A 24,991-nucleotide genomic window follows, 5' to 3' on the forward strand; every position below is an offset into this window, starting at 1 on the left:
AGGTAAGATAATGTACAGTGGAAGGAAGGATTAACAGGTTGGGGAGTCTCCCTGGTCCAAGCCCTACATCTGTGCATTGTCCTATAATGTCAGCTCTCAAACAAAGATAAATAAGTTCTTGTTGTTGGCCATCCAAACATCTTACAAGCTAGTAGAGATGATAAACTTTGGCCCTCTATGGTCAAAGGATAAATCAAAAAGAAAGGAAAAAAGAGAGAACAGAGAAAAGGCCACCCAGGGTACTGCCCAGCCTGGGGCTCCAAATTAGAACTGTTCCCTAAAGAAGTTTTAAGTCATCTATTAACTCATGACCTACCCCTCCCAATACATTGTTATTCTTCCTCCCATGCCTTGCTGCATCTGTAAATGTTGGGGGACAGGGCAGGAAGGGAAGTGGGGTGCTACTCACTGTGTAGCCTTGGCTGACCTCAGACTCTGATATCCACCCGCCTCTGGGCTCTAGGATTAAAGGCGCACACCACCACTCCTGGTGAACCTCTTTTTTTTTTTTTTTTTTCTTTTTTGGTTTTTCAAGACAGGGTTTCTCTGTGTAGCTTTGGAGCCTATCCTGGCACTTGCTCTGTAGACCAGGCTGGCCTTGAACTCACAGAGATCTGCCTGTCTCTGCCTCCCGAGTCCTGGAATTAAAGGCGTGCGCCACCAGTGCCCAGCTTCCTGGTGAACTTTTTGATTTGTGCAGTTTGGCCTAAAGTCCTTACAATATACCACTATACGTTTTTCTCTAAGTCCTTGTCTTAGGGTTCTGTTGCTGTGAAGAGACGCCAGGACCACAGCAGCTCTTATAAAGGAGAACATTTAGTTGGTAATGGCTTGAGTTCAGAGGTTAGTCCATTATCATCATGACAAGAAGCATGACAGCACACAGGCAGACAAGGAGCTGAGAGTTGTATATCTGTATTGACAGAAAGAGAGAATCACACTGGGCTTGGTTTGAGCATCTTTAATCTCAAAGCCTGCCCCTAGTGACACACCTCCTCTAATAAGACTACACCTACTCCAACAAGGCCACGTCCCCTAATATCCCCCTCCCTGTAAGCCTATGGGGGTCATTTTCTTTCAAACCACCACAGTCCTATTCTAGGGTCTGAAGCTAGTAGGCACGCTGGATTTTTCTAAATCATTGTCACTAATTCTGTTCTTTCAGAAGAGCAGTCATCCACCCCCAAAGTGGACGAGAACGACACCCTTCCAGATGTGGAGCCACCACTGCCAGTGCACATCCAGATAGCCAAGGATGTGATGGAGCGCTGCATCCACTTAGCATCAGATAAGAATCTGAAAATCCGCCTGAAGGTCAGTGTGCAGCCCTTCATAGAGCATCAGGCTCTGAGATGTGTTGTGGTCACTGGTAGCTGGATGAGCAAGCACATTGCCTCATCTCCTGGTCCATGTCTGATGTCCATGAGAAAGAAGCATCAAGAGGAGTCTTTCTGTAGGGCAACAGTTTTAACATCTTTCTGTGTAAGCCCCGATTCAAAGAGGGAGCTGAGTCTCGAAGGCAGGGAATACCATCTGCTTTGAAAGGCTATCATTACTGTGCTGACTGAATGCAGTATGCAGCTTTTAGTACTTTAAGGTGGTTGTTTTTCTGAGCGCTTGCTTATCTTTGTTTCTGTTTCCATTTTCATCATAGAGAAAAACTAACACTTTCTATAATTTGACTTCCTCATGTGTGAGCAGTTCCCGGATAAGCCCCATCCCAAGGACTGAGCCCCACGAGTCACTCAGTAAAAGGACCATGGGGAGGGTGAAATCTCATAATCACTCCAAAAAAGTTCTTAAGCCAAAGAAAAGCATCACTTCTCTATATTTCAAGCAAGAGGGAGAACAATTGCCTAAATTGCTCTGCATCAGTAGCCTTGTTAAAGGATGGGAACCCTGATCTGCAAGTTATCCCCAGTGTCAGGGTCTGTTATGGAGCTTTTTCAGTCTTCCTGAGACATCTTCCCATTACACATTCCAGTTCAGTTTTACTGCCTAGTCACTATTTGGCAGCTTTCTGAATGCTCTTCATCTTTGTGGCAGCTATATACACACTGCAGGGGGTTTTTTGTTGTTTTGTTTTGGGTTTTTGTTTTTTGTTTTTAGAGACAGGGTTTCTCAGTATAGCTTTGGAGCCTATCCTGGCACTCGCTCTGGAGACCAGGCTGGCCTTGAACTCGCAGAGATCCGCCTGCCTCTACCTCCCGAGTGCTGGGATTAAAGGCGTGCTCCACCAATGCCTGGCTTCACACTGCAGTTTTTAAGACTGCAGTTGTCAGTTGTTGTCGGGCATGGTAGTAAACACCTTTAATCCCAGCACTCGGGAGGCAGAGGCAGGCGGATCTACATGAGTTCCAGGACAGCCAAAGCTACACAGTGGAACCTTGTCTTTAAAAGAAAAAGTGTCTGTTGGACTAGCAAGATGGCCCAACAGGTGAAACTGCTTGCCACACATGAGAACCAACTCCCAGGACCTCTGCATTAATGCTGTGGCACACATACTTGTTGCACAGATGCACACACAGATACTTCATACAAACAGTAATAATCAATGAATCTTTTAGAAGCCTGTCAGTGTAGGACCCACGTAGCTGAGTTAAGGTGATGCCTCTGCTCTTTACTAGCCATATGACCTGGAGTAAGTTAATTCACAGCTTTAAACCTTCACATCAGCATGATGAAAATGGAGACAAGGATGTCACCCTCACAGGATTGTTCATATGAAGATACGAGAGACTGACGTATGCTGTACACACTCATTCATTCCCTCCCTCATTGAGCCCTTATGCTGGGCATGCAGAAGACAGTGGTACAGATGTGAGCCCTGTCTGTCTGAGCTTTCTATCTGTTGTGAGGAGGGGGCAATACACACATAATCAAGTTTAGGAGGTTCTAGCAAGATAATGAACAGGCACCATGATAAAGAAGGGTAATTCATCCATGAAACAGAGCTTGCTTCTGAATCCAACTAGCCATCTAAGCAGGACTCTGAGGCGGCAACATTTCTAAAGGTTGAAGATGTGGTTGTACAAAGAGTGCAAAGGCAAAGAGAACTTTTCAGGAAGAGGGGGGAAAATAGACATTTTTTTAATCCATGAAATAAGGTGAAGCTTGTCCAAACAGTAGCACCAAAGCCATGCACTCATGCTCTCTTCTGTCCCACTAAGCTTTCTTTTCCACCCGCTGACTGTTTCCTCCGGAGGTGTGGCGTCCTCTATTCTATGTGTTTGGGGTGCAGTCAGGTGGTTGTACAAGGCTCCTAGTAAGACTCCATTGGCCAGCTTCACTCTTATCTTTCTGACTCAAGGGCACATACCCTGTGCGGTCTTTGGGGGCACCCATCCTTGCAAAGCCTGTGTAGGCTGCTGTACTGACCACTACCTACAGTTGATGCCAGCTGTTGGCGTTCAGTAGTTGACTAAAAGGTCAGTGGGCATCTAGGCTAACCCAAACCTCTCTGGTAAGATTGGCTGGCCCTCAGCCTCCTGTCTGCTTCTCCTGATAGCGCCAACTTCTCAGTCTAATCCTTCCTGCTTCAGTGGCACTGCTACTCATTTCCTATGCCTGACTGAGCAGCTCCACTGAAGTCACACAGTCCTGCTGAAGTCAAGCAGGGTTCAAATCCTTTCCAGAACAGGTTCAGATCCTTTTCATGGTTCTGCCAAAATCATGTGATCACACGTCTCTTTGCTATGGGCTCCTAAGGGCCTCATCACTTCTTCCCAACCCCCTTCATGTGCCTTCTTCACTCAGCAACTAGGATGACCTTCAGAAAACATGGATATGTCATGTCATTTCCCTGCTAAAACACTTGGAAATGCCCCAGTATATTTAACACAAAATGAAAGGTTCTTAACATGACCTTTTATGGTCCAGCTCCATCTCACTCTTCTATTTTGGCTGCTCTCATTTCTTAAGCAGGGCAAGCTCTGGGGCTTTTTAGTTTTGGTTTGGTTTGGGTTTTTTGATGCTAGGGATGGAACCCAAGACATTGCATATGCTTGGCAAGCACTCTACCACTAAGGTCAATCCAGTGCCAGGGTCTTCTTTGCTGTGATGAAGCTATAGGGACCCTCACTGTGCACTGAACTAGTGCTTACTCATCATTTGTGTCTCCATTTAGAAACCATTCCTCAGAGACACCATCCCAAGTCTGCTTTAGAGATTTCTCTTCATTTCTTTATATTACATACTTTACGGTCTTTCTTGGCACAGTAGCTAATTTTTTTCTCTATTGAATGGTAACTAAGGTCTTTTCCAGCTGACCCTAAACTCTATAAAGGCAAGGAAATGTATATACTTTGTCTTTGTGTATTGGTGTGCCCCTAATACTCTGGCCTGGACTGAGGTCAACAGGAATGGTCAAATCTCCAGGAAATTAGATTCATGTTATTTGGGAACCAAATGATGTATCAAGTCTCTATTACTATCTTAATGCATTTCTCAGGCTCACTCTGTTGAACAGGGACTTACTTGGTACCAGGCATCTGATTTTAAGCCCCTACTGCCTGTTGAAATCCTGTCCTTTCTTTCAGATCTTGGATGTGCTCGGTTTGTGTGTAGTGGTTCTGCAGTTCCACAAGAACCAGCTCCTCCCACTGGCTCATCGGGCCTGGCCTTCACTCGTGCACCGACTCACAAGTGATGACCCCCTGGCAGTGCTCAGAGCCTTCAAGGTATTGTGACCCTGAGTCTTCTGTATCACTTCCCTTTATCTGACCTCTGGCACAGACCTCGAAAAACGTAAAGAAAAACAAGAAAAGCACAGAAAAGACTAAATGACACTTTCTTTATAATTTAAAGCTGAGTGAGCTCATAAAGCAAAGGCCACCAGTATTCACTGAGCATCTCTTGTGTGCCAGGCAGTAAGCTCAGCATTGTCTACATGGAAGTTCATGTCATAGTAACCTGGGTTTTGGCCATGAAGGAAACGGGTTCAGAGATAATAACATACCTTGGAACTCTACAGCTAGTAAGGGATAGAACCCAGGTCAGACTCATGCTCAGTGAACCAGGTGAGAGTCCAGGTGACGGTCCACTTCTGCCCAGCCCAAGCCCACATTCACCCATTTTCAGGGGAGATTTTGGTACAGTTTTTTCAAGGATGAAATAGAATTCTGGTGAAGGCCTTTGGAAAGCTACATTCCTGTAGAGTGTCATTCCCCCTGGTTAGTTTGGCTTATATTAGCACATGAATTTTCATTTATTTATTTATATCCTTCCTTGTTCTAAAAAGCACTTAACAGCATCGTACAGAGATACGTTTGCTATGCAAGGCAGCATAAATTAGAAGTGGATGAACAAGATGCAGTAGAGGGAAAAGATGTGGAGGGGTGGCAGATGGGAGCTGGAGATGCAGGCAGTATGCCTGGCAGAAGTAGTCTGGTTTCCTGTAAGATTCTCCAGTAGATACTAAGCCAGAATACCAGCTTATTTGAAGGGCATAATTGTTAATGTTAATTCCAAAGCAAAGTGCATGAAATGGTGTGTGTCTGTGTGTGTGTGTGTGTGTCTGTGTGTCTGTGTGTGTTAAGATGAAAGGAGAGAGAGAGAAGGTATGTGTATAGAAAGGAAAGAACCTAGGGGAGGCAGAGAGGGAAGGCGATATTACTAAATCTTATTCAGATGTACTGTTTGCCTTTATGAAAATTAATAGGTTATTTGAAATGACAGCTAGCCAGTGTAGAAAAAAATGAAAACATACTAAGATGTGTGCACGGCTAGCAAGGCTGCTTCTTCCACAGGCAGACACATTAATAGTGTTTTACCTGAAGTCATGTGATACAGCTAAGGGCCCCTGAGATGAGAACCTCACTCTGCAGAGGGGACAGACACCGTGTGACCATTATGTCTTGCTTCCTGATTCTTAAAGAAATTCCTGTGCTCCTGTTCACTCAGTTTTGTGCAGTGGGGCAAAACATTTCAATATGTTCTGCTACAGAAAGTTTAAATGACACATGCAAAGAGACTGCCTGTTGTGAAAGATAGAAAAAGGGTGATGTACATGAGAGATTATGCAGCCAAACAGACGGAACGCAGAGATGGCTCCAGCCTCGGGGACCAGCCTTGGCTTAGCCTGATCACCATCTTCCCGATGCCCGTACATGGCAGCTGCTGAGCCTCAGAGTTGTGTTTGCTCAGCTAGCCAGAGTTAAAAGTCTTCTCAAGAGATGTTAGGGGGGCTGGAGAGATGGCTCAGTGGTTAAAGGCACTGACTGTTCTTCCAGAGGACCATGGTTCAATTCCCAGCACCCACATGGCAGCTCACAACTGTCTATAATTCCAAGATCTGATACCCTCAAACAGACATGTATGCAGGTAAAAATGCCAGTGTACATAAAATAAATTATTTAAAAAAAAAAAAGAGATGCTAGGAAGATTCAGAGATGATCTATGTGAACTGCTTTAAGTTCTCTGTCTCCCTCCCTCCCTCCCTCCCGCCTCCCTCTCTCTCTCTCTCTCTCTTTCCCCCAAAAAAGGAAAGGAAATCAAGGTATTAATCATATTATTCCTCCAACTCAAGCTCCCTCTGAATTACTCTCCATGTAATCTGTATTTATGGATAGAGGCATCCACCCTTGGAACCAGAGACCTCTGAATTCATAACTGTCAGAATCACAAACCATGGGAAAGGAATTAACAGTAATAATTCCATTTTTTTTTCCTAAGTAGAGCCCTAGATAGAATTGAATTAGCAAGTATGTCCCAGCCTTCTTGCTGTTTAGCAATGGGCAGTCACCAGGCTGGGGACTGTTTCTGCAGGTTTTACAGACACTTGGAAGCAGATGTGGTGATTTTCTCCGGAGCCGGTTCTGCAAAGATGTCCTGCCAAAATTGGCCAGCTCCTTAACCTCCCAGGCCCCCATCAGTGCCCGGGCTGGACCAGTTTATTCTCACACACTGGCCTTCAAGCTGCAGCTGGCTGTCTTGCAGGGCCTGGGTCCCCTGTGTGAGAGTCTGGACTTAGGTAAGTACCAACCACATGGGTCTCCTGGCCACAAAGCCTGCTCATGACTCAGTGACTCTGATTTGTTTCCTCTGCCTAACAGCATGTGTGTCCTCATCTCCCTTCTTACACACCTCTTTCAGTCTACATTGGCCCCCAATCTGTCCTTTTACCTTAGGGTATTCCTGGTCTTGCTGGACAAAGTAAAGAGCTCAGGGAGCCTTGCATGGCTTATCTTAGGTCCCCAGACAGTGATTGGTTATTGCTTGTCCTGAATGCAGTCTGAGGGCCTGGGGCTTGTTTTGTTTTTCTGCCCTGCAGGTGAGGGTGACCTGAATAAAGTGGCTGATGCCTGCTTGATTTACCTCAGCACCAAACAGCCCGTGAAATTACAAGAGGCTGCCAGGAGGTACGTCTGCTTCATCACCCGCATCTCTTTACGTTTGTTCTAAATTATAGATGATTTGCTAATGGAGAGCAGAGTTGAGGCAATCTCTGCTCTCTTTTCTCTCTCCTTGCCAGGTTAAGATGATTTCTTTAGCTGTGCCAACTCCAAAGACGGTATTTTGACTAGGTGCTTTCTCTTTGCACGTGACCTTTTCCTGTGCTGCAGTGTCAGCAACAATTCCAGAGGGGCACAAAGCAGAAAGGCTGGATGCTGGAGGGAACCCAAGCCCTCCTGGCTGGAAGGTTTCCACCTCTACTCTGTTCCTTGTGGTCAGTGATCCAGCACCTTTCTATGCCTTTGCTCCCTCCATAGCAAAGCCAAAGGGAAGCACCAAGTGTGCCATGAGTAACAAGAGAGAGTCATAAGTGGAAGAAGATTCTGTGCAGAGCTGGGTGCAGTGCAGGTGGATGTGTGCCTGTTTCTAGTGTTCATAGCACTCAGCTGCTTCTGCCAGTAAGCTGACCCAAAGAGCAACTTGATAGACCTTTGGAATCCGTAATTACATGAGCCTAATTTCCCAGGGTTTTGGCCATGCCTGTTAGAAAATAGCTGTGCCTCTATCACAAGCTATTTCAGTTCCACAAGGGCTAAGTGATTTTTTCTCATAAGCCGAAACTGAGCACAGCAGCATCCTTAACTTGAGACCCAGAGTGTACCCTGGCTCCTTTCCCCAGCACTCCTGCCTGCTAGGAACAGCCTGTGCTCTGTAGTTGCCTACCCCTGGACACCTGCTGCCAGTGCTGCCTGGCCTTCCAACTTCATGTGGGCATAGCCCCTCCTCCCCAGGTATCTGGAGTTAGCCCTCATCTTCCTTGCTGGGGTGGGAGTCAGTCGACTCCTCATTCCCCCCAGGAGCTGGGAAGGCTGCTCTGACTGTGGAATGAGGAGAGCAGTGTGCTCCCTTATAAGCCTTGCATTCCCTACAAGTGAGGGGAATATCTTTTGGAGTTGATTTATTGTCTTTGCAATTCTTTGCTCTTGATTTCCTTGGTAGCTTTGTTTCCTTCTGTCCCTTTCCCGTCAAATCTCTTAGACCCAAAATCAGTCATGGTCTCTGGAGCATAGGGGTGCATCCTAAGGAGCTTCTTATCCTCAGGCACTCCTGTGGCTAGAAGAGAACCAGCATAAGGTGAAAGTGGTCCTCCCTGGGCCAAGCCATGGCTGGTTGTGCTGTGTCTTAAGGTGCAACCAAGGACATAATGACTTTATGTTGGAATAAATTGTTATGAGTTACAGAAATCTGATTTTCACACTTCCCATCCTGGTCTACTTTTCCAACATTCACTGCATTCCATCCTTCAAGTTTAGAACCATCAAGCTAATACTCACAATACATTTATCTTTTCATTTCTAATTCTCATTTACCACTGAAAGTAAGTAATTAAGCCTAGAACTGGACCTTGCTGAATCTTGGTGTTCAAGGTGGCTGGAGGAGGCAAATGCAGCCAGACCACTTGGCTGTGGCTCCCTTTGTTTGCTCCAGTGCCTTCCTTTCCACCTGGGGGCTGAGTCAGATGACCCGGATCTGCCTTGTGGGAGGGAGAGGAAGTCAAAGCTGATTGTTTCACCCACACCTCATCTGCAAACTTATTTTGAAGGGGGTGGGGGTTGAGAATCAGTGTTGTTCTTGATTAGGAGCTGATTTAGCATCTTGATTCAGAAATTAATGAGCTCTCTAAACTGGTGGAGTCACCCAAAACAATAGGCAGGCCTGGTGTCCTGAGCCACCTCGTGGAGTGAGGGCCCTGGTGAACTTGATTGCATTGAAGCAGTCAACGTGGTCCTGAGTAGGGAGCCAAGGCCCAGCCTGTTTGTTCTTTGTTCTCTTTCCTTAACCCCTGCATCCGTTATTATCTGCCCACTTGGAAAACTGTCTGTCCCTCTTCCATTTTAAGTACCAATATAGTCAGGTCACGTAACCCTGACCTGAGACACCGCAGAAGCCTCTGTAGCAGCTACTGCCTCCACCTCTGCCCCGAGTATTCCCACATAGCTGTTGGAGTAACACAACACACACTCATGGGAGACAGGAAAGCTCTTAAGTTTAGAGGCTTGTAGCAGGTTTTATAAAAAAACAAACCTCAGCATAGGCTCCGAAAGTAACAGGGAAAGTCAGAAGGGCCCACAGATGGCCCAGCTCCCTTCAGAACAGGGGAGCTCCCAACCCTGCTCCTCTGCCTGCCACAGAGCTGGTGAAGGAAGCTTGGAGAGTCCTGGGGGCAGGGGGGGTGTTGAGCCCCCTGCCTTCTACAAGATGGTGAGCCACATAGCCAGGGCATCAGTGCTCTGCAGGCCTCAGAGCCATCATGGTGTGGCATACAGGAAAACCTGGCAGTTGGTGAGCATTCCTTTCATCCACATCATGGCTAAGTTTTCCTTCTTCCTGTTTGCTTTTCCTGGCTCCAAAGAATGTCCTAGTCTCTGTGTACTTTTTTAATTTGTCATATTAAATATAGCCTTCATGGTAGGCTTTTACATCCAGGTTGTAAACTCTGGAAATGGAAATTGATCAGGGGGTGGTTGATATAACCAAGGCTGTAAATGCTAAGAGTGGAGATGCCATTCCAGTTTAATGCTTTTATCTGGCAAATGTGCCTTGTAAGGAGGGGGCATAAATCTTACAGCTTGGGGGAGGGATGGGGGCAGGATATAACCTTGCTGCTTATTACCACAAGGTGTCACTGTTAACTGATTATTGGGGGGAGGGGAAGCTCCTTCAGATCCCATGTGTTTAAGTAACTTTAATGGATGACAGATGAGTAAATCATATTCAGGGTATGGGAAGAGTGGCCAACAAACCAAGGGTTATAAAAGAAGGCGGTGTTAATTAGAGTAAGCCTTGGTCAACCCTGCCCCACATAAGCAGGAGGCAGAGGCAAGCTTAACTGATTCAAATTTCCAAGTGGCCCAGAAGCCTCCAGGATATCTCCTAGCATGCAGTTCTGTGCCCTTCTGACCATCGGGGCTTTGCCATTTCATACCTGAAAAGAATTCCAGAGGAGAGCAACTCCACCCCCTCTTGCAGCCCCATCCCAATTTCAGTTTTCCTTTGAATATGTTCACTCAGTGGGCCAATCTCCTGCTAGCCTCGGAGGTGGGGGTGGGGGGTATTGAGGTCACACAGTACACATCTTCCTTCATCTGGCATCATGTGTGAGCAAGGAGCACCAGTTGGACAAACCTAGGTTTAGGTCCTATATCCTATGATATGTGGCCGCATGGGATCTAGTGCTTTTCATTTCCTCCCTCTAGGAGGGGATGGTAATGATGTCTGTCTCAGAGGGTCTCTGTACAGGTGAGTTGTTTTTATGTGCCAAGCACTGATCCAGGTACTGAAAGTAGAAGAAGACAGGAGGCCTCTGCCCTTGCCATGTGTGTTTCTATATGCATGTACTTATGTAGGAAATGAATGTGTGTATACGCTAACCAAATGTGTTGGCATACGTGTATACACTTGGATGCAGCCTTCCTTCTAAATCTTGTTACTGGAATCTGAGCAGGGCTTTCTTGTCAAAGGGTTTTTTTGGGGTTTTTTTTGGTTTTTTTTTTTCCATGTTAATTGGGGCACCCCTCCCTATCTCTATTTGTGGGGAAGTCAGGAACCGGTTTGAAGGTTTCTTTATTGACTGACTTCCCAGCTCTCTTTCTAGCAGTAGGATCCTAGCTCATCAAAGAACCAGCTGGTGCCTTCAAACCCTGGACAACACAGACTAACACAGGCTCCTTCATTTTATCCCCACCAGAGCCTGACTCCTCTCTACGCCACCCACAGGCCTGTCTGTTTGAACAGATCAGGAACCACTGAGGTGATCCACTAGTTCAGCTAGCTCAAAATGAATAGCTCGTCCCCTGAATGGGCGGGCAGCTCACTTGAGGCCTGGATGCAAAGCTGTTTCCCCTGGGGTGCACCTGGCATGGGAGTGAGGGCACTCCTCATATATTTCCTTTTGACATTTGATTAATAGTTAACAAATCCAGACCCAAGTAGTTAGCTTTCCTATTATCCATCTTTTGACAGGCAATGCTGCTTTTCTTTTCAAGGCCCATTGTTCTAAAAATATGCTCAGATCTGAAGCTGTTCACTGTGCACATAGAAGCGTGATTTCGTGGTGTCAGAGATAAGAGACATCTGCCATGCAGATTACAAACAATGCGGGTTACTGGGTTTCTGATATTAAGGCAGGGATCTTTATACTACTTAAACCATGTGTTGCCAGTATTTTCCTGAGGCTGTAGTGTGTCATGGGATTGCTAACCCAAGATCAAAAGCAGGCACCATTATACCCCACCAGAAATACATTTCTAAGAGACACGTCTTACTGCACCTACCAATGGAAGCTGCTGGCTTAGTGCCAAAGCATGGGTCACAGAAAAATCATTTGAGAAGGAGAGGGCAAGACATGTAGATCATCACAAAAGTGTCATCTTTTAGGGGCAGGAAACACTGCACATGGCCTCAAGTATACCAGCCAGTGCTGAGACAAGAGGCTACTTTGAAGCCAGTAGCAAGCAGCACTCTCATGGGACCTTAGCCTGGGAGCCTGGAGGCAGAAGAGCTAGCCAGATGGAATAGGCTGCATTTAAAACCCACCCAGCAGGACTTAAACCCTGCTAGGTTCTGGCTTCCTTTTGAATTGTCTCTAACAGATTGGGCCTCTCTGTGTCACATCCTTTTAAATATGCATGAAGCAATGGGAGCATTCTACTGCATTTACCATACTTGAGGGACATGGTTAGCATCATACTCTGCTACTGGTGTTTATGGTTTTAAGTTCTGTCCTCTGCATTTAAATATTTTTAACAGGCGTCTGAGTGTGCGTGGTGGAGGTGATCGATGGATGAATGGTTTTGAACAGGTAAATATAGTTAGGTCTAACAAGTAAGTGTAGCAGCAAAGGTAATTGGTAGCATGTATTTGAAGAGTAAATTGTTGCTTCCAGTCATAATCCCCCATTCCCAACATTTAGAAACAAAAAACAGCCTCGGTGCATAAGAAGATAGCTAAATTGAATAGCAAGAAAGGACAGGCTTGAAATACTGGTTAACCAATGAACCAAGACCCATTAGAGTAAATTACCGAGTGTGGAAACACAGCCCCACTGCTGGCTGGCTGGGACAAGTCCACACTCTGGGCATCCATTTGTTTAAAAGGCAGCACACAGCCTCATTTGCAGTATTGGCGTTCGTGGAGTAATGGAGGTAGAGATGGCCGGAGAAAGAGGTGTGGAGGCTGTTCTGCTGGAGAGGGGAGCAGGCTTGCTTCCCAGTAAGTGGTGTGCTTTAGGCCACATTTGCTCAGGCCCCTGTGCAAAGAGCGTGTGCCATGCTCCTAAGGAAATACCCCAGAACCACTTCCTTAGATGCCCCCAAAAACCAGACAAACAGATCACAAAGCCAGGTGTTCTTTACCTCTGTCATTTGCCCTGACAGCTCCTGAGAGCATTTTATATCCAGAAAGAGACAAGGAACATCAGATCCCTCGGGCAAGTAATTGACAGAGAAAGAATAGCCTGTCACCCAGCCTGGTGCTTCAGTTACACGTTGTTTGGCAATGCTGGACTCTGATTGGCTTACTGTTTTCTAGAACTGCCTTTGAGTGGGTGCTGTCTAGACAGAGGTGGTGAAGACATACTGTGCTGCTGCAACACACAGCTCTCTCTTGGTTTTGCCCCTGGCTGGGAAGCAGGGAGTGGTGGTGGTGGTGGTGGTGGTGGTGGAGGAAAATCCAGTGATCATGCTACAGAGCTGTGGTGCCCATGGAAGCCAGACTGGCCATACGTACTCCTTGGGAATCCTCCCCTGGCTACACCCACAGAGGGCCTCCAGGATGGCCTATCCATACTACACTGTGATGTCTGCCTTTCCCAGCAGATGGGTCCCTGAACCCATAGACTTCATCAACCACTTTTGTAGCATCTCAGAGACCTAACACAGTGTCTGAGCTGGCTGGACGTTTATAGATGTCTGAACCACAAAGATAAGGCCCAGATTCGGCTAGCTAGATTCCATTAGCACACTTTCTGCCACCACACCCCAGTTGGCTCATTGGAGCAGCCCAGCACTGATCCTGAAGGAATGCTCTCCTATTGGTTTGGCCTCTGGAGTTTATTAGGTACTTACTGATCCCCGTCAACTGTAGATAGGGCTGAAGTGCAGGGAAATGGCTGCCTGCATGAAGTGAAATTCAATAAAACCGCATTTTAAGTGAAAAATCAGTATAAACACCAGGCTTCTTTGCCATGGAAACAGAGGTTGCTTAGATACTGCCTAACGGCGAGTTCTAAATTTTTTAAAGTCAAGTTATCATTTAAGCTACACAGCCCTACAGGTTATTGAGAGATAATCACCTGCCTCAGGACATGTGGAAGCATGAGGCACAGTTGAGTGCCTCCTGAGCTCTGGGGACCAGGTAATCTCTTGATAACTGTGCTCCTCAGAGCCACCAATTTGGGCCTGGGGGAAGGAGAAAGGAGATTTTGTTGAGAAGTTAAATAGTGTACGTTCTCTTTGGATTTGAAAAAAGATGAAACTGGCCATTTGGCATGTTCAACAACTATCCCTGCCATGTCTGGAGATAGACTGGGGATGTGTTCCAGGCAGTTGCCCTGGTCATTCAAAGTAGAGGGCTTGCCTTATTATGCAGAAAGGCTGGGCAGGAAGTAGCCCTGAGCAAAGTGCTCCAGAGTTGGGAATCAAAGCCAGGCCTCTGGAGCCCTCAGACCCAGCCTACCAGGCCTCAGGCTCAGCTCCCAGCAGCAGTGCCAATGGGGCCCAGGTTAAGAATTTGTTGGTATTTAGGGTTCAGCAGATTCCCACCCAGCAAGAGCGCAGCTAGCCACCTGTCTTCATGGCATGCAGAAGGTGAAATACACTACATATCACTGCCCCTGAAATAACAGACAAAATTAGAACCCTGTGGCTGAGAATTGGGCCCCACCAAAGCACTGTGGAGTTGAGTGAGACAAAACACAGATGTTTTGCCCTTTTCAGACTGAGCATTATCCGTAGCAGGTGATGTTGCTGGAGTAGGTAGTGGTAATCATTCCCCATCCCCATGTCTCTGTCTCTGTCTCCCTCTCTCTGCCTCTCTCTCTGTGTGTCTGTCTCTCTCTCCCTCCCTCCCCCCTTCCTCATCTCTGTATCTCTATATCTTTCTGTCTCTGGAGCGGTGCTTTCATTAAACACTCAGAGTGCTTCCCTACCCTTCCTCTCTTGTCTCCTCCCCTCAGAACAGTCTTGTGGGGAGGTTAGACACCTGTGATCATCCTTAGGAGAAAGCAGGCTCTGGAGGCAGGATACTTTAATTCCAGCAGCTGGGGCAGGAGGAGTAACTTGCTTGCTCGAGCATCTACCCTTTTAGGTAGCATAGCACTGACATCTAAAATGATTTCTAAGAGTTTGTCTCTGCTTAATAAAATCAAGTGAACTCTGCACATGCTTTCTTTGCTTCCCTGTTAGCATTTTACTTGGAGATCACAGAGGGGGAATGCAGCTCCCATTGAGCCTGCTGAAGGGGTCTCAGGAAATGAGTGTTGCTATGCTCCGAGCCTGTAAGCAGAGCAGAGCTGTGGCTAAGCTGGGCCTGGGCACCCTTCTGCTGACTGTTGCCCAGATAAAAATATTCCTTGAAGGAAGAGCAGCTGCAGCTTGAGAAATTGTCCCAGTTCTTGAAGTAGAGGGAAAAGAATCCAATGAAATCATTTGCATTCTAACAGTCTTTGGCACCAAGGGAAACTGTCAACAGTGTCACGTGTAAACAGAAATGTGCTTCCCAGGGTTTTGGTTTTTTGTGGTTTTTTTTTTTTTTTTTGATGTGTTTTTTTATCATTTCCCTCACCACTCTAATTATCAAAGATATTTTTGTTTTTAAACAAAAATTGTCTCCCACGCAGGCCCATCTCTTTTCTGCAGTCAAGTGGAAACGATGAATTAGAATAGTATAATCACTTCTTCAGCAACCACTGTGTAGGTTATAAACAAGATTATTCTGAGCTAACACACACACACACACGGGGGGGTGTGCGCACGCGCACGCACAAACACAGTTTCCCTCCCCCCAGGATATGTCTATCACACATAAGGAAGGAAGGAAGGAAGGAAGAAAAACTGACTTCATAGGGTAAGGCCCAGCTCCCACAATGGTACAGGTTTTTCAGATTAATGAAAATAAAGCCAGAAGTTGTTTTATTTCACAATCATTTTATTCCCATTTGACACTCTAGAAATAATTGGCAAGAATGAAGTAATTGTTCCTGTCTGTATAGTTGTTCCTTGGCACCCAGGAGGAATTGATTCCAGGCCCCATAGGTACCAAGTCCCTTTATGAAATGACACATATCTGCACAACCTAGGCACATGGTGAGCACCTGACACTGTGTCAAACCCTGAGCATGTTCAGGGGTGATGACAAGGGAAAAGCTTGTGTGTGTTCAGTACAAATAGGATTTGGTTTTCAAGTATTTTAATCCACTAGCTGAGTCTGTGGTGGAATCCACTAATATTGGGGGGGATGGTGGTATTTTTAGCTGGTAAATGGGGGGGTTCACATGGAGGTGGTCAAGAACAACATGTAATGACATTTTTGTGTGAAAAGTATACTAAAACCCATTACTGTGTATGCTAACTTCAAAAATAAACTTAGAATATACTTGGAGGCTGGTGAGATAGATGATAAAGGCACTTGCCATGGAGCCTGATGGCCTGAGTTCCATCCCAGGACCCACCTGGTGGAAATCAAGAGCCTATTCCTGCAAGTTGTCCCCTGCCCCCACATGTGGCATGCACATTGTCCAGGAACACACACAAAATAAATGTAAAAAAAAAGTTTTACAGGAGTTAGTAGGGACTGATCTGTTTTTTAAACTTTAGCAAAACCCTGTAAAAAGAAAACTGAAAAACAGGTGTGGTTGTACTGAAGGAACTCACCAGTACTTGGTAAGTAGAGGCAGGAAAATCAGGAGTTCAAGGCCAACCTCGGCTACATAGTGAGTTTGAACTCAGCCTGGGCTACATGATACAGTGGAGAAACTGAGGCCAAACCACATGTATAGTTTCTAAGGCTCCATAGCTAATGACAGGGATAATACATTTGTTCACCCTCTTCCTGTTCTTCCATGATGATGACCTCCTGACCTTTCCCAGATCCTTCCCAGAATGTAAGGGACCCCTCCCTGGAGTCTCCCTCAAAGTCATTAGTCAGTCCTCGGGCAGTGAGAGCCTGGTAGTCAGCAGGTGTTCTCTGACTGCTTTCAATGTGCTGAGCCAAGGGAAAGCCAGCAGCCACGGTCCATGCTACTGTGAGACAGCTAAGTGCAGGAGTCCAGAGAAGGAGAGATGGGAGACAGCCTGGACAGTAGGAAAGCAGCCTCTCCAGCAGCTGATTGAGTGATTGGGCTAATGGGGCCAGCATATGGAGGGCCAGTTACCCTGGCATTGAACAGCCTAGTGTGTGAGGTTTACAGGGGACTGTCCAGTCTGGTTGCCCTGGGCATGTGACTGGTGGTTCAAAAACAGGAGTTGAACAGATAATAGCCCAAAGTTTAGGTCAAGGTGAAGGATTTCATTCGTGGTAGCACTGTGGCCCTGTCCCTTGAGGTTGTGTTTGTATGGGACATCATCAGACCTGGCAAGCCTTGAATGAGCACATATTCTAAGGCCCTTGTACTGGCCAGAATGGGCCATCCAAGGGCACATGAGGACCTTGAAGAAAAGAGGCTTGCCCAGGTCCCCAGGCATAGCTGGTGATGCGGGCTAGGCCTATCATTCCTTCAGACTCCAGTTTTACACCGAAGAGCTTCTTTGTGTCAATACTGCTCCCCTTGGACTAATTACTGTTTTACTCCGTGTCAGTGGGTCAGAAGCTGTTTGCCTCTATTTCTGTTAGGCTTTGAAACTGTGCTAATGGTCCTGTCTTAGGATCTAAAGTGGGTTCCCTCTGCTGTTTGAAGTGACTTGATATTGTGATCAATTCCTTCTCATAGTCCAGTAAACAGCCTCTGGGATGAGCAGTAGCCCTCCTTCCTTCCTCCTCACCTCTTACCCCCCTACTCATGCAATCCTCTCTCCACAGCGTCTTCCTCCACCTGATGAAAGTAGACCCCGACTCTACCTGGCTTGTCCTGCATGAGCTGTGCTGCCCCGTGCAGCAGTTCACAGCCCCACACCCCAGCCTTCACCCAGTGCAGCTGCAGGCGGCCACTGAGCAGCAGAACCCTTTTGCCACCAATGTGCTCTACCTGCTCCAGAAGCTACAGTGACCCTGCCAGTCCCTGCCAGACAGAAGTTGAGCTGAGCCACCCCTGGTGGAGGTGGTTGCAGCATCACAGAGACGTGGTGAAGGTGGATTAGACAGCCGGTCAATGTATAAATTGATCGATCACACAACTGTGTAGAAATTGGATTGAAGGAAAGTAGCTGACTGTTGTTTATATTTCTCTCTTCATGTTTTCACATGACATTGTCTGGCTGCTCTAAGAACTTAACTCTTTAGCCCACTATCTGTACAGCCCCTCTGCCTCACAGGTTGTTACACACACACACACACACACACACACACACACACACACACACACACACACACACACACACACACACACACACACACACACACACACACACCTGTGCTCCAGGCCCACACACACACACACACACACACACACACCCCTGTGCTCCAGGCCCAAGTTTAATTCTCAGCACTTACTGGTAGCTCAAAGCCGTCTATCTATAACTCCAGTTCCAAGAGATCCAACACCCTCTTCTGACATCCACAGGCACTGGACTTGCACATGGTGCACAGACAGACATGTGAGCAAAACACTCATATTCATAAGATAAATAAATATTTTTAAAAAATGCTTAATGAGAGATTGATTTCTTAATTTTTAGAGGAGAGAGGTTTTTCCTCACATTTCTTTATGAGGTGTGGGGTATACCATGTCGGTCATGTCACTCATCAGAGGACAACTTGCAAGAGCCCTCAGCATGACCCACATTTGAACTGAAATGAACTGCAGGTTGGATCTAGACAAAAGACTAGCTCAAGAGTGCCAGTACCAGGACTCCAGCTGGAACTGCAAGACGAAGACAAGCAATATGCTGGGTGCATTAAACTGGGAAAGTATTTGCCCGGGAAGATAGCTGGTAGCCATTTGCCTTGGATGGCTGCTGGCGGCTACCTGCTTGGGAAGCCTGCTGGGGTTGTTCAGACTCTGTAGAGAGGAAAACTGGAAGATGAAGGCTGGAGAAAGGTCCCAGCCAGGGCCTGGGGGATGTGAGGACTTCTCAGAAGGGGGAAGTCTATGCTTGCAGGCATAGGCATCTCTGCCAGTGTCTGCACCTGTGCTATTGGAGTGATAAAAGACTCACACAAGCATGAGCACCAAGAGGCCAGCAGACACCACTTGCCTTCTCCAGCCTTGGACTCCTGTTTCCCTGGTGTGACCTTCGTTCTCCTGTAACCTCCATCCAGTCAGAGATGGCCGCCTGCAGCCATTCCAGGTGGTCATGGTTTCTTTCACATTCTTGGAGATTCATCTCCTTCAGCCAGAGGCAGTGTAGTCCAAAGCTCCTGCTTCTTGGGTTTGTTGGCTGTCCTACCCCTAACCAGCCATCAGCCACCTACAATAGGTGGCAGCAATCCACCTAGGTAAAGGGACAGGCAGTAGCCCAGTTGTGATAGTGCATGTGTTTAATCCCAGCACTCAGGAGGCAGTGGCAGGTGGGTTCAAGGCCAGCCTGCTCTATGGAGCGAGTTCCAGGACAGCCTCCAAAGCTACACAGAGAAACCCTGTCTCAACCCCCACCCCACCCCAAGAAAAGGGACAGGCAGTGAGGCCCTTGGGCTTGTAAGGCCAAAGGACTCTTCACCTTTGACTTTTTTTTTTTTTTTTTTTTTTTTTTTTTTTTTTTTTGCGGGTGAGGGGAGTTGAGACAGGGTTTCTCTGTGTAGCTCTGGCTGTCCTTGAACTCACTCTGTAGGCCAGGCTGGGCTCAAATTAACAGACTTCAGCCTGCCTCTGCCTCCCAAGAGCTGGGATTAAAGGTGTGTGCTACCACCACCCAGCTCTCCTTTGATTTTTTTTTAAATACCCTTTTAAAATGTTAACTTAGGTGTGTGTGTGTGTGTGTGTGTGTGTGTGTGTGTGTGTGTGTGTGTGTGTGTGTGTGCACTTGTGTGAAGTGTGACTACATATATGTGTGGAAGGAATACAATGTGTGCAGGTGTACGTGCACATACACACATGTATGGTTGCGTGTAGAGGACAGAGGTCTACTGTGGGTGTCCTTCCATAGGAGCCACCCATTTTGTTTTTAAATAGGGTCTCTCACTTGGCCTGAGACTCACCTGGTAAGCATGCCTGGCTGGACAGTGAGCCCCAGGGATCTACCTGCTCCTCCCCGCTGGCTCTGGGACAGTGAGTGTGCACCACCACACCTGGCTTTCCCATCAGTGATGGGGATTGAACTCGGGTCCTCGTGCTTACAAGGCAAGCACTTTACCAAGCAGCCTGTTGTTGCAGCCTCTATACATTCTTTTAGAAAATAGGGAACTGGCTTTGCTGCCTCCTCTGCCACCATGGTACCCGTGAAAAAGCTTGTGGCTAAGTGGGGCAAAAAAAAAAAGGAAACGGGTTTTGAGGTTCACCCTTGGCTGCACCCACCCTGTAGAAGATGGAATCGTGGATGCTGCCAATTTCAAGCAGTTCCTCCAGGAGAACCGGAAAGCTGGGAATCTTGGCAGAGGGGTTGTGACCATCCAACAGAGCAAAAGCAAGACCATCATCACTTCCGAAGTGCCTTTCTCCAAAAGGAATTTGAGATATCTCACCCAAAAAAAATATTTGAAGAACAATCTCCCAGACTGGTTGCATGTTGTCGCCAACAGCAAAGAAAGCTATGAGCTGCATTACTTCCCGATAAACCAGGACGAAGAGGAGGAGGAAGATTAAGACACATTGGTCTGGAATGTTTTGTATTAATTCCTAAATAAAATTTAAGAACAAAAAGAAATTAGGAAAATCATTTTAGCTCAAAGGTCTAATAAAAATAAGCAGATGAGTTGTTTTTTTCTTTTCCTTTTTTCCCCCACCCCTGTTCTATATCTTCACACAGGCCTGGAAGCACATCTCCAGGTCAGCTCACCCTACCATGTAGAGAAGGAACTGGGGTGCAGTCATTTCCCTCCAAAGGAAGAGCTGTGTTTAGCTGCCTGCAGATGCCCAGGTGGGGAGGAGGAAAATGACAGCCATTTATCACCTCGCATTTGCAGCCTGTCAGTGACAACCTGCTGGAAGGGGGAGGGTACGGGGCTTGGGGCAAAGCTGAGGCCACACCTACAGAGAGCTTTGAATGCCAAGCCTCGGGTCCCAGCCTGGGCGGGATCAACCCAGTTGTCTTGGAAGGTTCTTGAACAGGATGTGTTGAGAGCATTTTAGGAATATTCATCTCACGGCAGCATACGGAAGAAACGGGAAGAGAGAGGCCGGCAATGAAACTGTTTCTGAAAGTCCCAGGACATGTACCTCTTCCAGCAGCCCAGAACTGTTTGACATGCGGTGGTTCACGAGCGACTTGAGGCACATAAATACGTGTTTTAAAGTTTAAAAGTACGAAGTGAGATGAATGGGGCCTCTGATGAGGCCTCCTTGGGCTCCATCCCGAGCAGCGTGGAAATGATTTTCCTCAGCTCCAGCTGTGCGGAACAATGCAGGAGCCCCTCTCCCTTTGTGTGGCTCGCCCCAGTCCTCCTCGTCCCCTTGATTGGAAGCTGGGAGCCCGGATTGCCTTCCCTCCAGAGTGAGGAACAGAGGCCAAATTTCAGAAAATAATTCTGAGTGATGGGGGACTCTGGCGAAGCGCTGATTGCTTTATAAATGGCATTCTCCCCACACCCACACCCCCACCCCACCACTGCTGACTTTGGGAGGCAGTGGCTTTTCAAATCATGCCTGAAAAGCAGCCTGATTTCCCACAGGAATCATCTCCGACATTAGGAGCTCAGCTCCCTTTTCCTACAGTTTTACCCTGAGCCAAAGCCTGCCTGCAAAGCTGAAAGACAGAGCAGGTCCTGCTCACTTCAAATTCCTCAGTTCCTACCCTGTGTGGAAATGTCCCTCACAGCAGCCTCAGCCTGGTACCCAGGGCTGCCCGCACTTGCCGAAGGAAAGGGTTAAAAGGCGCTGATGAATGGTTGTCTGCACCACCACCACCACCACCACCACCACCACCACCACCCCCCGTCTGGTTGCAGTCCTTAGTAATTTGCCATTCTTTCTGCACAACGGCTATAGGTCTCAACCTCCTCTCTCAATCAGTGCCCCCACGTCCTCAGCGTCCTCCCACACAGGTTCAGAAGTGAAGAAAGCACCTTTCAGAGTCTGAGGCCGTTTCCAAGGGAAAAGATGGGAGGTGGGGGCCAAGAAGTGGGAAGGGAATGGAGAGAAAAGCCAGATTATTATTATTTCTTTTGGAAATACATAATCTGTCACATCCCCTAAGGCACAGGTGTGCAGCCTAGGGGGCCCATCTTCTCCCACAGGAACCCCACCCAGTGTTCTCATTCTGCCCCAGATTCAGCCCTAGTTCTCTGCAACACAGAGAAATAGAAGTCAAACGGGCACTGCCCATAAGTGTTCCTTGGGTGTTCCTTCTGTCTTCATGAGCCTCGGTTGTCACATCTCTTCCATGAAGAAAGATTTGGACTAGTCTCCAGGCATAATCCTACCTCCGAAAACAGCCATGATTTAGGACAGTGTTGACAATATGGAAGATGGGTTTGTAACTGGTACACACTCCTTCAAGCTCCGCTGAACAGAGCACGTGAAAATGTGTGCGCACAGTCCATTCACCAGCAGGGTTGTTTAGAGATCCTACAAGGCTCATTTGCTGACTAGAACCTACATGATTGTGGAAAGTTAGACTGTTGCTGCTCTGGAGCCAAGTTATCTTGGGCTATTTTTAGTTCCTTAGTAGCTGTTCTTTGCCTACCTCTGTCTCTGAGCTGACACCCTTGTGACTAACAGACTGCCAGCTTCCACCAGCCCAAGGACTAAGGCATCATCAGAGATGATCTGAGGCCTGCACCAAAGGTTTGCCTGCTTGGCTGTAGCCTGCCTGGGCAGCACTGACGTTCTCAGGAAATGGACCACATTGGAACATGGTATTTGGGACAACATAAATCTGTGTTTCCCGGCTGTGGGCACTCACCTTTGGCTCCAGAATCAACTATCGTTTATTCCCTTTGAGAGTTGTGTCTGTGTGTTGACTTCCCTTGTTTACAAAAGCAATCAGATGTCAGATGTCCTGTGTGTCAAAGCATCAGACAGCAAGGGAATCATGGGATCAACCCGTCTGGAGCAGATGAGACACTCGGTGCCCCTGCCCGATATACAGAGTCTACTGAGCAGCTATGCCAATGTGCTGTGGATTATTTCCTCAAAAGTAATATTGGAGAGGGAGGGGGAGGGCTGAGCAGTGAAGAGCACTTACTGTGCCTGTAGAGGACCTGGGTTCAGCTCCCAGGACCCACATGGAAGCTCACAACCGTCTGTAACTCCATTAAAAGGATCCAGTGCTCTCTTCTGGCCTGGCCTCTGTGGGCACTGTACCCATGTGCTACAGGTACACATGGGACAGTGTGCTTCTTTAGAACAATGCTGGGCCACATGTTTAAAAACCAAAACTGTAGAGGTGTTCTTTTAGATTTGTTTTCAAATTTTTGTGTGTGTGTGTGAGTGTTGATGCACCCACATGCGTGTGTGTGTGTGTGTGTGCGCGCACACACACACACACACACACACACACACACACACACACGTTGGATCCTCTGGAGCTAAAGGTCTAGGCAGTTATGAGCTACACAGTGTGGAGGATGCTTAAGGCAGCTCCCTTTAAGGGTGTCCAAGTGGCAGCCTCTAGGGAGGGGAACAGAGTGGCTAATAAGATGTCATCAGAAACGCTCTTTATGCTTTTCTTTTTCTTAAATGGGCATGTATAACCTACAAAAGCATTTATCATTAAAGAAGAAGGCCCAGGGGCTGGAGAGCCTGCTGCTCGTCCAAAGGACCTGAGTTCAGCTCCCAGCACCCACAATCAGCTGTAATCCCACCTCTGGGGGATTCAACATCTTCTGCCTCTCAGAGCAGCTGCACACCCGGCTTTATATGCAGACACACGCATATACATAAAAATAAAATATTTTTCTAACTGGAGACCCTGTGGGTTTATAGTTCTGTAGTTAGCTCACACTGATGGGGGTACAGTGGGGGGTTCCCCATCATATGGACCCCTCTATGCAGGCAGAGGGGTTATCTCACCACACCTAGCTCTCTTTGCATCCAAGAGGCAGACCAGACCTCTTAGCCATTCTGATGGCCCAGGCTGAATTCAGGGCTCTTGGCTATTGTTCTTGAGACACTGCCTGTCACCTTCTGTCCTTTGTATCCTGATCTTTCCCAGAAGCTCCATCCATCCTCCACCTTCTCCTCTCGGAGGGGTGAAGTTACAGTTGGGCCTGCCTCTTCAACACCACGAACAGAAAAATACACAGCTTCCCACTACAGTTAGCATCACACGTAACTAACTGAACACCCATTAGCTCAAAAGCACAGAGAGCCACCACTGGGTTTGAACCCAAAGCTGCTAATGTCACATGATCAGATACATCAGGGCTTATGTAACAGGACTCTAAACCTGCTGGTTGGAAACATCAATAAGCATTGTTTTAAGGCCCAGAAGACACATATTCAAAATGCTGCCTCCCAGGAGCTAGGCCCAGAGGAGAGCTAACCAGACAAGCTAGTGTGGGGAGATGCAGTAAGTCAGCAGCAAGCAAGCTCTGGCAGCATCTCCCAGAAGGCTCTGGGGGCAGGCGGCCTGGGTTTGAGGCACTCTGGGGAGAAGGCACCATGAAGACCACGTGCTGGGATGTCTAAGTGAAAGCAAAGGTGAGGGTGAAGGGAAGTCTGGAGAAACCATCTAGCCAGCAAGCAAGGGGAGTCCCGGGCAGAGGGACAGCGAAGCCTTCAACCTTCAGAACTTGACTCCAACTGTGAGATGGGCTGGAGAGCAGCGGGCAGTGCAAGTGCAGACAGGCAAAGCCTGAAGGAGGCTGGCAGCTACTCAGGGGTTCCCTGAGCTCTGCTGGGTGGCACTGCCTCAGGGAAGTTGTTTTCCAAGCTTTTCTCCAGGGCTCTGTTTAGCTCTGGTTTGGAGCCCTGGCTTTGTTATTTATCACAGAGGCCAGCCATGTGCCCTTTTAAAACAATCTTTTATTTATTCTTTGACAGTCCCCTACATGTAAACGCTGTATCTTAATCCACCCCCAGCTCTCTCTCTCTCTCTCTCTCTCTCTCTCTCTCTCTCTCTCTCTCTCTCTCTCTGTCTCTCTCTCTCTGTCTCTCTCTCTCCTTCTCTCTCTCTCTGTGTGTATGTGTGTGTGTGTGTGTGTGTGTGTGTGTGTGTGTGTGTGTGTGTGATGTAGATGTCCTGTTTAGGGCTGAGCTTTCCACAGTCATTTATTGTCAGCACTTGGCCAGTTAAGAGTCTCTCTCAGTGGCACCTTGACAAATCAGCTTTCTCCTCAATAGACTGATCAG

The 24,991-nt window shown here is 47.4% G+C and overlaps 1 protein-coding gene and 1 pseudogene across 1 annotated transcript in view; both read left to right on the forward strand.

The window, feature by feature from the left end:
• Positions 1–17,975, forward strand: part of Tti1 (TELO2 interacting protein 1) — a 51,840-nt gene extending 33,865 nt beyond the window's left edge. Inside the window, exons 4-8 of the mRNA XM_027421253.2 lie at positions 1,166–1,314; positions 4,539–4,679; positions 6,766–6,970; positions 7,271–7,358; positions 17,467–17,975. Coding sequence (XP_027277054.1) covers positions 1,166–1,314; positions 4,539–4,679; positions 6,766–6,970; positions 7,271–7,358; positions 17,467–17,653 — 770 coding nt within the window. The 3' untranslated portion in view covers positions 17,654–17,975. The remainder of the gene's footprint in view (positions 1–1,165; positions 1,315–4,538; positions 4,680–6,765; positions 6,971–7,270; positions 7,359–17,466) is intronic.
• A 1,681-nt stretch (positions 17,976–19,656) lies between these two features.
• On the forward strand, positions 19,657–20,350 carry LOC100758421 (annotated as a pseudogene).
• Positions 20,351–24,991: the final 4,641 nt, after the last annotated feature.

Source organism: Cricetulus griseus, chromosome 6, assembly GCF_003668045.3.
Source record: "Cricetulus griseus strain 17A/GY chromosome 6, alternate assembly CriGri-PICRH-1.0, whole genome shotgun sequence".
NCBI lineage: Eukaryota > Metazoa > Chordata > Mammalia > Rodentia > Cricetidae > Cricetulus > Cricetulus griseus.